This window comes from Suncus etruscus, chromosome X (genome assembly GCF_024139225.1).
Source record: "Suncus etruscus isolate mSunEtr1 chromosome X, mSunEtr1.pri.cur, whole genome shotgun sequence".
Classification (NCBI taxonomy): domain Eukaryota; kingdom Metazoa; phylum Chordata; class Mammalia; order Eulipotyphla; family Soricidae; genus Suncus; species Suncus etruscus.
The window spans coordinates 73962837-73976847 of NC_064868.1; the positions used below are offsets into that span (position 1 = coordinate 73962837).

The 14011-nt window shown below is 40.8% G+C and overlaps 1 protein-coding gene across 1 annotated transcript; it reads left to right on the plus strand.

The window, feature by feature from the left end:
• The first annotated feature begins 7046 nt into the window (after positions 1–7046).
• BRS3 (bombesin receptor subtype 3) lies at positions 7047–11735 on the plus strand. Its single transcript, XM_049766620.1, has 3 exons — positions 7047–7483; positions 9049–9400; positions 11322–11735. The coding sequence occupies exons 1-3, from the start codon at positions 7047–7049 to the stop codon at positions 11733–11735; spliced, it is 1203 nt and encodes a 400-aa protein (XP_049622577.1).
• The last annotated feature ends 2276 nt before the right edge of the window (positions 11736–14011 follow it).

Consider the following 14011-nt stretch of genomic DNA (forward strand, 5'->3'; position numbering starts at 1 on the left):
CAGGTGTTTGGCTCACATGTGACTGAACCTGGTTCTGTCCCTGGTACCACAGAGACTCTTTTGAGCCCTTCCCTGAGTGACCTCTGAATACAGAACCTGGAGTAGACTCTAGACACAGCCAACTGTGACCCCCTCAAACAAAAACAATAAGCATATGTTTTAAATTTTAGAGTACAAATTTTAGCATTAGAGATCTTTTCCCTATTTTTATCTCAGTAAATGTAAATTGTAGTTTACAGCAGTTCCCTTACTATTGCATCATACGTAACACATGTTTAAGATTTTAGTAGCATATTTATGAGATACAATTAGCAATAAGTGTGGAATTAAGTGGTTTGTATTTCATTTAAATTGCAGTAGTAAATATATTTGGGACTTGCTATTGCTTTTACATAGCCAATTGTACTTATTTTCCCCTCTTCTTTCTACACTTTTTATGTCAGTTTTTTAATTAATATTTTTTTATTTAAACACCATCATTACAAACATAATTGTAGTTGGGTTTCAGTCATAACAAGAACAACCGTCTTCACCCATGCAACCATCCCATCACCAATGCCTCCATCTCTTAGCTCTCCCACCCCCCGCCTGTATTCGAGACAGGCTTTCTACATCCCTATGAGGATTTTCTTATGTGTTGTGTGTGTGTCTTGGTTTTGCTTTTGAGGCCTTACCTGATGGTGCTTGGAGGCTACTTCCAGCTCAGTGTTCAAGAGTATGTGATTCTAAGTATCTGACCCAGGGCCATCTGCATGAAAAACCTGTGTGCAGCCCATTGAGCTCTAAATAGTCACTCCATTGTGATTCTTTTTTTTTTTTTTTTTTTTTTTTTGGTTTTTGGGCCACACCCGGCGGTGCTCAGGGGTTACTCCTGGCTGTCTGCTTAGAAATAGCTCCTGGCAGGCACGGGGGACCATATGGGACACCGGGATTCGAACCAACCACCTTTGGTCCTGGATCGGCTGCTTGCAAGGCAAACACCGCTGTGCTATCTCTCTGGGCCCTCCATTGTGATTCTTAGCACTTGTTCTTGGCACTACCTGTAAGTCCAGGCAATCACTGATGTACATTTCATCATTATAGTTGTGTTTTTTTCTAGAAATTGTACTTAAAGAAGCACACAGTTTATCTGGCATCTTTCACTACAGATGGTTTGCAATTCATCTCGTTTGTAACATGTGCCAATGTTAGTCCTTATTTGAGACTAGGGAACCAATAGGAACTCACGGAAATTTGGTGCTAAATGTCAAAAATTCGGGTCTTTCTAGTTATTCACAGCTTACAGGAAAGGTCAATGGGGAATACACTTACTATATGGTGGGCCCTAGTTGGATCCCTAGCACTATACATATGGCTCTCAAATCACCACCAGAAATTATCTCTAAGCACAGAGCCAGGAGTAAGCCCTGACTATATTCTGAAGCACCAGTGGTGGTGTTCCAAACTAGTTGAAGAGGAGCTCATCTTTTCCTAATATTGAGTTCAAAAATAGATTTCCATAGATTTCCTTAAACTAAGAGAAATTCTGTGATGCATTGGAAACTTTCAAAAGTATCCTGATATATGTTAGTTCCTGCCAAGCTAGATACATTTAACCTTTGAAGTGCTTGAGTGAATTTTTCAACAGAAGAAAGGGGTAAACTTTCTTTTTTTTCTTTTTTCTTTTTGTTTTTGGACCACACCCAGTGATACTCAGGGGTTACTCCTGGCTATGCACTCAGAAATTGCTCCTGGATCGGGGGACCATATGGGACACCAGGGATCAGGTCTGTCCTGAGTCAGCTGCATGCAAGACAAACACGCTACCACTTTGCTATCACTCCAGCCCCAAAGGGGGAGGGTTAAACTTTCTGCCAATAATTCAAGCCCAAGTAATGCTTGTGTACTTGACAAAAGTGAATGACCAGATTTCTCACCCTCCAAATCCCTATTTACTGAAAATATCCTTTTCCATAATGTTTAATTTTTAAAAATATCTTTACTAAGAAACAAGATGGATATGCTGTGGTTTGGGGGATTGAAGCCACACCCAGCTTACTCCCTGCTCTTTGCTCAGGGATCACTTCTGGTGGTACTTGTGGGAACAAACAGTGTGCAAGACAAGCAATTTATCTGTTAAACTATCTTCCTAACCCCCTGATGGATTTATTTTTGTTTAATTATAAGTTAGCTGGACTTGATCCATCTTAATAGAACACAATTCAACTTGTGCAGTTATTTAAACCTATACAATGATGATTCCTGTTGTCAGAGTTCTACATCCTTTTGACTTATAATCTCCAAACCTTCTTGGTACAATTTCATATTCCAAGAGCAAACTATTATCCAAAATTACCTATGTAGGAACAAGATATAATAAATACAAATGTCAGTATTAGGTTCTACAGAGAGGCATTCCAGTTGGTTCTTTTAAGTATACTGTGTCTATGAAAGTAAATTCTTGTTTTGATTAAACTTAATAGCTTCCTAAAAGTAGACATCCATTTAGACTATTGTCCAAATTCTGGTGACTCTGTAGATGCTTGGTTCACTATACTTATCCACCCACTTAAAAATAACATTTTTCCTCTGATTGATGTGAAGTCCTTCAATTATAAAAGATTGAGGTTGCTTAATATTATATTAGTTGTCTTGACTTTGTAGATCTTGAGGTACATGACTTCATTTGCTTCTGCTTCTATTCCAGGTACTTGTCTCTTTTTTCCTAGAAAGCTTTCTCTAAATGCTATACCTAAATGTTCTCCTTTCTTTAGGACTTATGTTCTGTTTCTTAAGGTTCTGTAAATCAATGAAAACCATATAGTTGCTATATACCACTGCAATGGCATCCATCCCAACCACTCAAAACATGTGTCTCCACTGAGACATATGTATATGGCATACTCGCAACCTGGAAGTGACATAAACATTCAGCAGTTACCAAACCAGATAAATAAAATGGTATCCAAGTTGATACTACTCAACAATGAAAAACAGAAAACTAAAAATTTTGAAACTTGAATTATTTATTACCATTTACCATATTTGCCGGTGTATAAGATGACTGGGCGTATAAGACCACCCCCTAATTTTGCAGTTAAAACATAGGTTTAGGCCTATATTCGCTGTATCAGACAGAATGTTCCTGTGCTGCAACTGTATGTACCACGTGAGCCAATCACAACAAGCAAAGGTTCAAAGGTTATACTGTAACAGACTTCCTCTCAGACTCTGGCCAATCTGAGCAGGCTTTTTAAAGTGCAGATTCGGGTCCAGAACATTGTCTAATTTGCATGCATAAAAAGCCTGCTTGGATTGGCTGAGTTAGAGAGGAGGTCCGAGCAGCCTTGCAGTGATTGGTGCAGGATTGAGTTGAAAAATTTGTTTTGTGGCAATATTCAGACAATTTTCGTTTAGCGACATATTGTAACATTTTTCAGGATATACTCGGATAAGACGACCCCCGATTTTTCGGTTTACTTTTTTTGTTTGTTTCAAAAGTCATCTTATATGCCGGAAAATACGGTTTGTTTGGGAACCACACATAGCAGTTGCTCAGGGACTAGTTCTGGCACAGGGCTGGAAGAAAATCCCAATGTAGTCCTTGGTGAGTTGTGTGGTACTAGGACTCAAACCCTGGATTCCCACAAGCATGTGCTCCAGTTTTTGGTGCTACTTCCCCAGTCCCATCAGCTAGATTGTCTTTATCCTTCAGAAGAATTTGTAGTGTGGTCTCCTTATGGCACTATCAGCATCAGCTAGGAATTTGTACAAAGGCATGTGCTTAGCACCCACTACATTTGATATTGTGCAAATGGCATGCAGGGCTGTGAGTTTTGCTATGACTTTCTGGTGATTCTGATACCAGACAGAATGTGGGAAACCATTTAACTGTCCTGTTAAATGGATGGCTGAGAAACTTGGAGCGAAATGTGCAGTCTTTCTTCATCAACTGTTTTCAAATTCCTCTCCCTGCTACCTTAGAAACAGAGAAGAGCTCTTCAGCACCTTAGAGCTCCAGCTCTTTGAAAATGTGAAAAAAATGTTTTGACAATGTGACTGGACTGGACTGAACCAAGACCTATAGATTCAACGAAAGTGGTCATTTATTTGTGCAATGCCCATTTAACCTTTGATTGGAAATAACTTCCTGGGGGCCAAAGAGAGAGCATAATGGTTAGGGTGCTTGCCTTAAACACAAACATCCAGACCATGCAAAAGCCATTCAGGTATGGTTCTTGAGCCACACCAGGAATAATACCCAAATGAAGAGCTAGGAATAAACCCTGAGCACCACCAGGTTTAGCCCCAAACCAAAAAAACCAAAAGTTACATGAGGGAATTCATTTTTTCCGAACTTGGGTGACCAATTTGGGAGTTGTCCAATTTTGCACTAAAAACAAAACTAAGATATTCTTATCTTGTCTAGGCTAAATGTCCTGAAGGTTTTAGGTCCAGTCATTGACTAGTCACAGTTATGGTGGTAGTTTACAAGATAAAAGTAGATATAAGTATTTAAATCATGATACCAATAGCTTGATTTTCTGATAAAACAGGCAGAAGTCTCCATTGCCATGTGAGCAACTACAGTGTATTGTCAGGAACTGGTTGTTTGCCACTCATCACCGTTTTTACCCCTCCGAACCTCTGCTGCTAAGTGGGACTTTGCAGGAAATACTTTCCCCCTCTCGATCTCATTATTTGCCTCTGAACCATTAGGGGGGATTGCATTTGCCTGTCTCTCAAGTAACTTCTATCTTTGGAATTGAGAGATTCTGAAATTTTAGAGACCCCAAAACAGTCCCCAGGAGCAACAGCAAGCCTCCCCCTCCAACGACCCCCCCCATATCACTTCTTTCTCCAAACCACAAGGAAAGAAGAAAAATACACCAGGCAGCTGCAGATGACAGAGTGCCTATAATCTTGGACATTGAGATAATTTTGGGAATCACACTCCAGGGTTTGTAACTTACTAAACACCGCTGTGTGGCCATCAGCTAAAGTGTGAATTGGCAGATGCTGTTTGCTCTTTGCTAAATGATACACAGGAATCCCGGAGAGATTTTATCATTAGTTTTGTGCAAACAAGCTATGAAGCATATAGAGTCATTTTCTGTAGCGATGATCTTAAAGAGCCAGTGCATGAAATGCCTTGAAATATATATTCTTCAAAGTGGAGGCACCAAAATTTAGCCAAGCATTCCTCCTGCCCCTTCTTATCAAAAGCCAGTCATTTATTGGAGTAATTTGAGCCACGGAGATAACTTTATGAAGGGTGAAGGAGAGGTTGTCCATTAAGGGGCTCAAAACATTACTAATTTAACTCATTCAATCTGTGTTCCCAAGAGAACATAATGCACTTGTTGCATCAGTATAAAGTGAAATTTTATTGGTACCTCTTTCCTGTTCATGGTGCTAGTCAGATGTTTTGCTGTGATTATTTTTTCTTTTTTTTTTTTTTATTACCCAGGCTCATTCTAATAGGGATATTTTTGCAAATAACCATTTGGAGACAAGTCTATCCTGATTTCGAGTTTACCCTATGCACTGGAGCATTTCAGAGGATATGCTTTAGCAGGCTTTACTATTAAATGCCTTCAGACTGCTAGTGCCCCCCACAACAACCCCACATCACACAAACACATATATAAATCACACACGGATTTTTCTGTGACTAAGGGATTTTTTTTTTATTTTGCTGAGACCAAGGTAATTGCCTTAATTTGTTGCTTTCCATCATTTACATGTTTATTATCTCTGGAGTAATCTGTGGTATTCCCTCATTGGCAAACAATTATTTTTAACCCTTTCATGCCCTGTATATCAAAATCTCCAGAGCATGAAGCTGGAGCTGATGAGTCACTTGCCTTGCAGGTAGCCAATCCGAGTTTGAATCTCTGGCATCCTTAATGGTCTGCTAATCCCACCAAGAGTGATGCTCAGAGCCTGGAGTAAGCCTGCAGCATTGCCAGATATGGCTCCAAAACAATCAAAAAGTCCTATCCCCAGAGTAGCCTTCTATATTATTTTGTTGGGAAATTCTGCAACTGCATGGTATGTAGTTGTAAAGAGAAAAACCCTAAGCAAGATTTTAAATATCTATGACATTAAAATAGACCATCCAGGAGCCAAAGGTACAATCCAAAGGCTAGGGGCATATTTTGCATGCAGGAGCCCGGGGTATGGCTCTGCATGGTTCCACAAATACCATTTCTGGGTGAATCTGAATACAAAACTAAGAATAGCCCTTGAACTCTGCCCAGAGTGCCCACTCCCCCAATAAAAGACAGTCCAGCAGCAAAAATAGCTTTATTAGAACTTGAAATACAAAGCAACTGGTTATTTACCTAGGGTTTTCATCTCCTAATGGTTTCTTTGATGTTGTGCAAACATCCTAGAAAATGTGCATGAAAGAGATTTAACATGAATCAGAGCACGCTGAGGACCCAGGTCAGTGGAGATACCCCTCCTTGGGACTGAAATCAACCCTGTCAGAATGATTGACATATCCCCTCAGCTCCTCTCTGATATGAAATCTCAAAACACAGACTGAAGTTTGTGCTACAGGGACACACACACTCTCTTCTCATGTGAAAGAGGATGCCTTGAACCATCCAGTCACAAAGAGGAAAAAAAAAAAACAACATTTGATAAAAATCTTTTTTTATTTTATAGAACTCCTTGGAGAGACAGGGAAACAGAGAGATTCTAATAAGCAGTAGCTATTAGTAATAATACCTGGCTTGTCCTAGGACACCCCAAGAGGAAAGGATAAGCCACTGCAGAGAATTTCCAAATGCCCCCCCCTTCTGTGATAGAAACACCAATAAAAAAGGGGGAAAAAGAAAAAAAATCTTCACCTCCCACTTTTCAGCGCCAGATCGGTGAGCATTTAGCCAAGCATGCTGGGAGATACAGAACTAAAGGAAGAGGGTATCTGGGTGTCTTGCATTTGCTTGCCACTCTGCTCTTCGGCATCTCATTGCTAGACGTCGTCTGTAGACGTGACAACCAACTCCATCTGAACTGAGCAGAAGAAACATTAACCGGCACAGTGTTCAGAGGCAATGTCTCACAGACAGACTCAGTCACCAAACCAGACTTTAATTCCAGTCACAAATGACACGGAATCCTCATCAAGCACTGTGATGCCTAATGAAAACACACATAAGAGGAGGACCGGAGACAACTTCCCGGGAATAGAAGCGTTATGTGCGATCTACACCACTTATACTCTGCTGATTTCCATGGGCATCCTCGGAAATGTCATTCTCATCAAAGTCTTTTTCAAGTCCAAAGCCATGCAAACAGTACCAAATATTTTTATCACCAGCCTGGCATTTGGAGATCTTTTACTTCTGCTAACTTGTGTGCCCGTGGATGCCACCCACTACCTTGCCAACGGATGGCTGTTTGGGAAAATTGGCTGCAAGGCACTCTCTTTTATCCGGATCACTTCTGTCGGTGTGTCGGTGTTCACCCTAACGATTCTCAGCGCTGACAGGTGGGTGTCTTTTCTCACTTTTTCTTTTCCCGGTGGTGGCATTAGGCAAAAAGAAAAGATTCACTCACTAGCATTTGGCTGTTGATTAATTCTGCTTTTCTCACTCACACTTTGGAACCGGGATGTAAGGATGAGGGGGACACTGGGGCTGGGAGGGGGCATTTTCAATTAAAGTGGCTGCAAGAATGTGAAATTTTCTGAAATTAGCCTTAGAGGAGACGTTAAAAGTGTGTGCTTAAGGAATAATTTATTCTCTTTCAAGTGCGATTGTTTGCTTGAAAGAAGCCGGAACGGAGAGGCATCTTTCCCTCCCTTCACTATTAAGTAAGGCGAATTGTTTCAGGTGTAAAAGACAAACAATTCATGCTTTATACTTTAGTGCAGCCTAGTGGTGCAATCTTGTCAACATTTAAACATTGGAACATATGTAAAATTGATCGTTTTTGTGCTGTTACTGGAAGAAATGTAAAAAAAAAATGCATGTAACTTATTGGAAATTCATCAAATTACTTACTCAGTGGGAGGAAAATTGTGATGTTTGCAGCTCCTGGTAACTTGGTGTAATATCATCACTCAATTGTAGTCGGAATTTTTGTTGTTATTGGCACTCAATGAGATTTTTATTTCTAAAGAGTTAAGTGAATCCTCTGACTTTTAGCACACTCTGGGTAGAGTGTGAAAACCTCTGGCAGTTAGGAAGTTCAAGCTCTATTAGGATTTGTTTTCTTTGTAAATACTCTGTTTTTGTGTTCCCAGTGTAGAATGATAAATGTCAAAGTATTGGGGTGACAAAGGCTCCAAATGTTCAAAGTGATGCTTTAACAAGCAGTTTGGAAGTAATCAGTGCCTGCTGGTAGGACCAGACTAGCTTCTTCAAACTCTGGAATCCGGGAGAAAGAAAAGCTGTTCCTGTGTCTTTTATGGTGTTTTGCTTTAGCTGATTTTATATTCTAGTTGAGGGCAGCTTCACTTAAAGGCTTTAGATAGTAAGGTGGATTTATCCGAATAAGAAAGCATCTTTGAGCTGGTGTGGGACTTCTGATTTCACCCTTGACTTGCCCTAAATTTACCTATATAGATCGGCTTGGGCAACAAATGAACACTCACTGGGCAGAAATTAGCCCTCTCCTTTTTATTGCATCAACTCATGCCGTTCTTGTGTAGATTGGTGACTGCTCCCTCCTGAAGGAAGGAAAATTATGTTTAACCATAGTCATTTACAAGATAAAAGTCAGTCTTTTCTCAAATAGAGAATTATTTTCAGTCATGCTCAAAATCATGCTGGAAAGTATGGGTTTGTGCTAAACAGGATCTGCATCCAAACCTCCCTCCTATGAATGAACAGGGGCTGTGGGGGGTGGGTGGGAGGTGGAGTGATTTAGCCTGAATATCAACTACTAGATTAATTTTTCTCTTTGTCTTTGATATTGAGACTGATGAGCTAATGTCCACTTGGTTAAGGCTTATGACTAGGAAGCAGAAGAGCACTGACAGCCACTGCTAACCCTCTGGTTCTGTCATTTGGGTATTTCCTGTGATCTTTGCCTCTGCTTCTGTGTTTCTAGATACAAGGCAGTTGTAAAGCCTCTGGAGCGACAGCCTTCCAATGCAGTCCTGAAGACCTGTATCAAGGCTGCCTCTATCTGGATCCTGTCTATGATCATTGCCCTGCCCGAGGCTATCTTTTCAGATGTCCATACAATTCCATATTCTGACAACAATCCAGACTATGAAGCTTGCACCTCTTACCCTGTTTCTGAGAGGCTTCTGCAAAAAATCCATGCTCTGCTCTGCTTTCTGGTGTTCTACATCATTCCACTCTCTATTATCTCTGTCTATTACTTTCTGATTGCTAAAACTCTCTACAAAAGCACCCTGAACATCCCCACTGAGGAACAAGGACATGCCCGAAAGCAGGTATGTAACCAATAGGGAATCCTGCATGAGTTTCAAAGAGAAATTCCTCTCCTGGGCCCCAGGAGTAATCACTATACCAGCACTTTAGTCTTTTATCCTCCCTGTTCCTGACCTCTGAGACTCAGGATTTCATTTCACTATTCTCACCTACTAGCTGAGTGATCTTAAAGCAGTTACTTAACTTTTCAGAGCCTCGCCCCCCCCACCCCATCTGAAGGCTGTCACTGAAACGTTTGACTTCCCAGTGCCCTGCAAGCATTTCATTAAAAGCATCTCAGAAATGGTCAGTTTAGAAGAAAGAAAAAAGCTGGGAGCAGTTCAAATTGTCTTCCCCATGGAATGAGGAGGAAGATCTAGGACTTATAACAGGGTGGTAGAAATACATAAGAAAACAAACCTGGCTCAAAGCCATGACATTATTCAGATGAGTAACTGAAGTCTCAGGGGATCAAGTGCTGGTAGCCAGAGAATACACTGACTCACAAGAGCTTGATTAAGACCACTGCAAAAGGCAAGTATTCGCTCCTCTAGTAAACTCACAGAGAATCAAAAGAGCATGATGCTAAAACATGGATTCGTTTCCCTGAGGAAATCAACAGGGGGTAGGAGAGAGAGTCCAGCAGATAAGGCATTTGCCTTGCTCATGGCGAATGTGAGTTTGACTCCCTATGGTCCCCTGACACCCAGGAGTGACCACTGAGCCAGGAGTAAGTCCTGGGTATTGCCAGGTGTGTCCCCAAAACAAAAATATGTTAATAAATGTCTAATTGAATCACCAGTAGATACAGTTACAAATGTATTGATATTTGAATTTCAGCAAAACAATAATTAAGGAATTTATTTTTTAACAAATATCCAACAAGATTTCTTCCTTTCTTGGGCAATTATTCCTTTTCCCTCCTCATCAATACGTGGAAATCTCAGAGCTTTTTGCTTTAGAGCTAATATTTCACTAGTGGTGCTCACAAGGCTAAAAATACATATTCCCTACGCATTTCCCTGGGTAAACCTGTAGGTAAGGAATTCACTTAAACTAGTTTAGTCCTTATTAATAGGTGTAGTTAGGATTATGTTCACATACAACACATAGATATTTATGCCTTTGATGGCATGATTCAAATTCTTATAAATTAACAGCCAATTTGCTCCCAACTTGACAACTCTTTTTGTTTTCTCACAGAAATAATACTGTATGGCTAACATGTTCAAAGTTTCAGGCAGCCATCGTTGAAAAGCAGAGGCATGGATACAAAAATAAGTTCACACCAAAAAAGTCCAATCCTATATTCTTCAACCTACATTTTTGGGACAAAATTCTTAGCTCCCCAGAAAATTATTCTAACTTGGGCAACCTCTGCTGATAAGTGATAGCAGTATTGTGTGACATCTATGTTTTAATTAAGTGAGGTGAGGTAGACAGTCCAGCAGGTAAGGTGCTTGCATTGCCGGTAGCTGATGCAGGTTGGATTCCCGGCATCCCCCAGGGTCTCCAGAGTCTGACAGGATTGATTTCTGAGTGTAGAGCCAGGAAAAAGCCCTGAACACAGCCAGGCGTGGCCCCCAAAACAACAACAAAAATAAACAAAACAACAAAACCCGACTTTATTTCAATGAAATAAAATTTACAAGCATCCCACCTCATACTCCTGGAGATTATTTGGAGGCAGGCTAGAGGATCTCAAAACCAGGGGTGGGAGTCTCTAAATGGGAGCATGTGATGCCTTCGGGTTACCATGCCAATCCAACTCCATCCACAGCCCCACAACGCCTCCTGCCAGAACCAATTAACTCACAGACATTCACAGGAACTCTTCACTGTACATTTTGATGTGAATCTAGAGAACAGCTCTTTTTAAACACTATTAAATGATTTTTGGCGGGGGGGGGGGCTTTGGGGGATCATTTTTCTTTCCCTCTGCAGATTGAATCCCGGAAGAGGATTGTCAAGACCGTGTTGGTGCTCGTGGCTCTGTTTGCGTTCTGCTGGCTGCCCAATCATCTCCTGTATCTCTACATTTCATTCAGCAACTCGTCCTATGGTGATCCCACGGCCGTCAATCTCGTAATCACCATTTTCTCCCGGATTCTGGCTTTCAGCAATTCTTGTGTCAACCCCTTTGCTCTTTACTGGCTGAGCAAAACCTTTCAGGGTCATTTTAAAGCTCAGCTGTTCTGTTGCAAGGCCAAGGCACGGAAGCCCCCTACTAATAACACCCCCACTAATAATCTTTCGGTGGTGGGAAGGGGTCCGGGGGCTGGGAGCATCCAAATGTCTGAGATTAGTGTGGCCATGTTCTCTGGGGGCAGTGTGAAGGCAGAAGAGGACAAACTTTAGTTTGTCCGTAAAGAAAGACATTTTTTTTCTCCCAGTGTGTTTGTATTTCAGAAGCTGAGTGGTGAGTAGGTGTCTGGTGTCAGGATTTTTGCTTGTGAATTGGCTTGAGATCTTTGGAGGGAAGGATCCTGAGAAGTAAAAGACACACTGAAGATTTTATTGCTCAGTATACAAACGTTACTTTTTGAGGGGTTCCGAGTCAAAGGAAGTCCTGTGATGGGTAGAAAGACTCCCTGCGTGTCTTGTGAGTCCTAAGAAGGGCTCACTAAAAAGAATGGCGAGATAAACAAGATGACACTTAACCTCGTTTGTTTCATCACATTTGTGATGCTTCTGATCTGTTCTTTGCTCCCATGATCTGCATAAAATTGTGTGTGTGTAATGTGGTGTGACTCTAGAGATTATGCTTTGCATAAGAAAAGTGGCTGCCCGTGAGAAAAAAAAACTCTCCTTTATAGTTTTCTTAAACAGATTTCTAAAGAAAGGCACCATGAGTGAAAAAGTTCGAGTCCATTCTAAGGAAGCTGTGTCCCTGAAATGACCATTTTTTAGGACACCAAGTCTCTAGTTCTGAGTAAGGCCAGGGTATTTGCCTTACTAGATCCACCTTTAAGAACTGTGTGTGAAAACACTGGCCTAATTCATTGGTAGTATGAGGGGCCACATTTATGGTTGTGCTTGAGGGTGCAACAGAAGGATCCCCATGTGAAGAACCTGTGATCCTGAAATTTGTCCCTAAAGCCAGAAGTACCACGAAAAATCCCTCCATTGTGAGCTTGCCTTTGTTTCAGATCAGCCTGTAAGAGTCTGACCTCATTAGCATCTGCCCCTGGAAATCAGAAATGAAGTACTATGTTTCCACCCACTTGCTCCTATTGCTAATGCTACAAGCTCGTGAAAAGTGTAATTTCATTCAACTATTGTCAATCGATGTGTGAGATTTGTGGTTTCAGCAAATGTGTTTTGGGGGCAATTTAAAAGCCTATGTCTGGTACTATAGATAGCTAACTCTGTCTTTTCAAACACTTGATTTGTGGGCTGTGTTTTGGGTCGTCCTGAGCTTTCTTTCAATGGCTTGTGTAGCTGTGAACTTTTCCTAATGACGTGGCTCAAAAAAGAAGATTATATATATATTAATAGGACTTTACATTCTGCGAAATGGGCTTTCTTAAAGGGGGTGCCAATACTGTATTAAGTTGGATGCTGTCATTTGAGGAGGAAACCAATAAATATGAAATATAACACTTATTAGCTTTGTGTGATTTTTATATTCTAAAAATAATACTTGGCCAGCAAAGAACTAAAAAAACCTATTCAAATTCCCAAACCCAAATCATTCTCAAGTCACAACTCCAACAGTTGGTTTACTATTTTCTTCACTCTGGGTAAGCATCACATCTTTATTTTATTCAGCTTAATGTTCACAGCAAAAATCGCTTGATCAAAGCACTGCAACACAAAGCCAAGAAAATCCTTTAGCTACTAAAATAGAGAGTAGAACCAAAACCAAACCAAAACAAAAAACAATTTTCATTTTCTTCATCCTCAATAATCCCTGAGTAACTTGGGCATTTGCTATAAAACAATTCCCAAGGTAATTATCAATTAGTAAATTTTATTTTTAATTGTTTTCAGTAGACACAGGTTTTAGATTTTTTTGTTTGTTTTCTTTTTTTTTTTTTTTTTTTTTTGGTTTTTGGGCCACACCCAGCGGTGCTCAGGGCTTACTCCTGGCTGTCTGCTCAGAAATAGCTCCTGGCAGGCACGGGGGACCAGACTATATGGGACACCGGGATTCAAACCAACCACCTTTGGTCCTGGATCGGCTGCTTGCAAGGCAAACACCGCTGTGCTATCTCTCCCGGCCCTGTTTGTTTTCTTAATTAAAGAAAGGTGTTCACGTTAGACACTGTGAACTACAATACTGTCGATGCTGGGGTTTCATGAATACATTGTTCCAACACCACACTCACCAATATAGTCTTAGAATCCCTCTCCCAATCTCCTTCTGCTTCCCACACTTCCACTACCCATCCCTATCCACTCACCCACTGCCTGCTCTTGGTAACCTGAGTTCTGTAGACCAGTCCAAAGTGGGTTTTAATAGAGAAGTGGGGTTAAAAGCCATGGCTTTGTTCTAATATTTTTGATACTAGATAGATCATCCTTGTCAAAACTAGCCTTACAAACAAATAAACCCTGCCACCCAGTGTTTTTCACATGGCCTGTTGTGCTCCTTGCTACAGAAGATTTCATTTCTTCAGAGGTGGGACATA

Coding starts and splice junctions, on each gene's coding strand:
- BRS3 (XM_049766620.1), top strand. CDS start 7,047: ATGTCTCACAGACAGACTCAGTCACCAAACCAGACTTTAATTCCAGTC. Junction 7,484..9,048: donor ACGATTCTCAGCGCTGACAG/GTGGGTGTCTTT, acceptor CTGTGTTTCTAG/ATACAAGGCAGTTGTAAAGC. Junction 9,401..11,321: donor AAGGACATGCCCGAAAGCAG/GTATGTAACCAA, acceptor TTCCCTCTGCAG/ATTGAATCCCGGAAGAGGAT.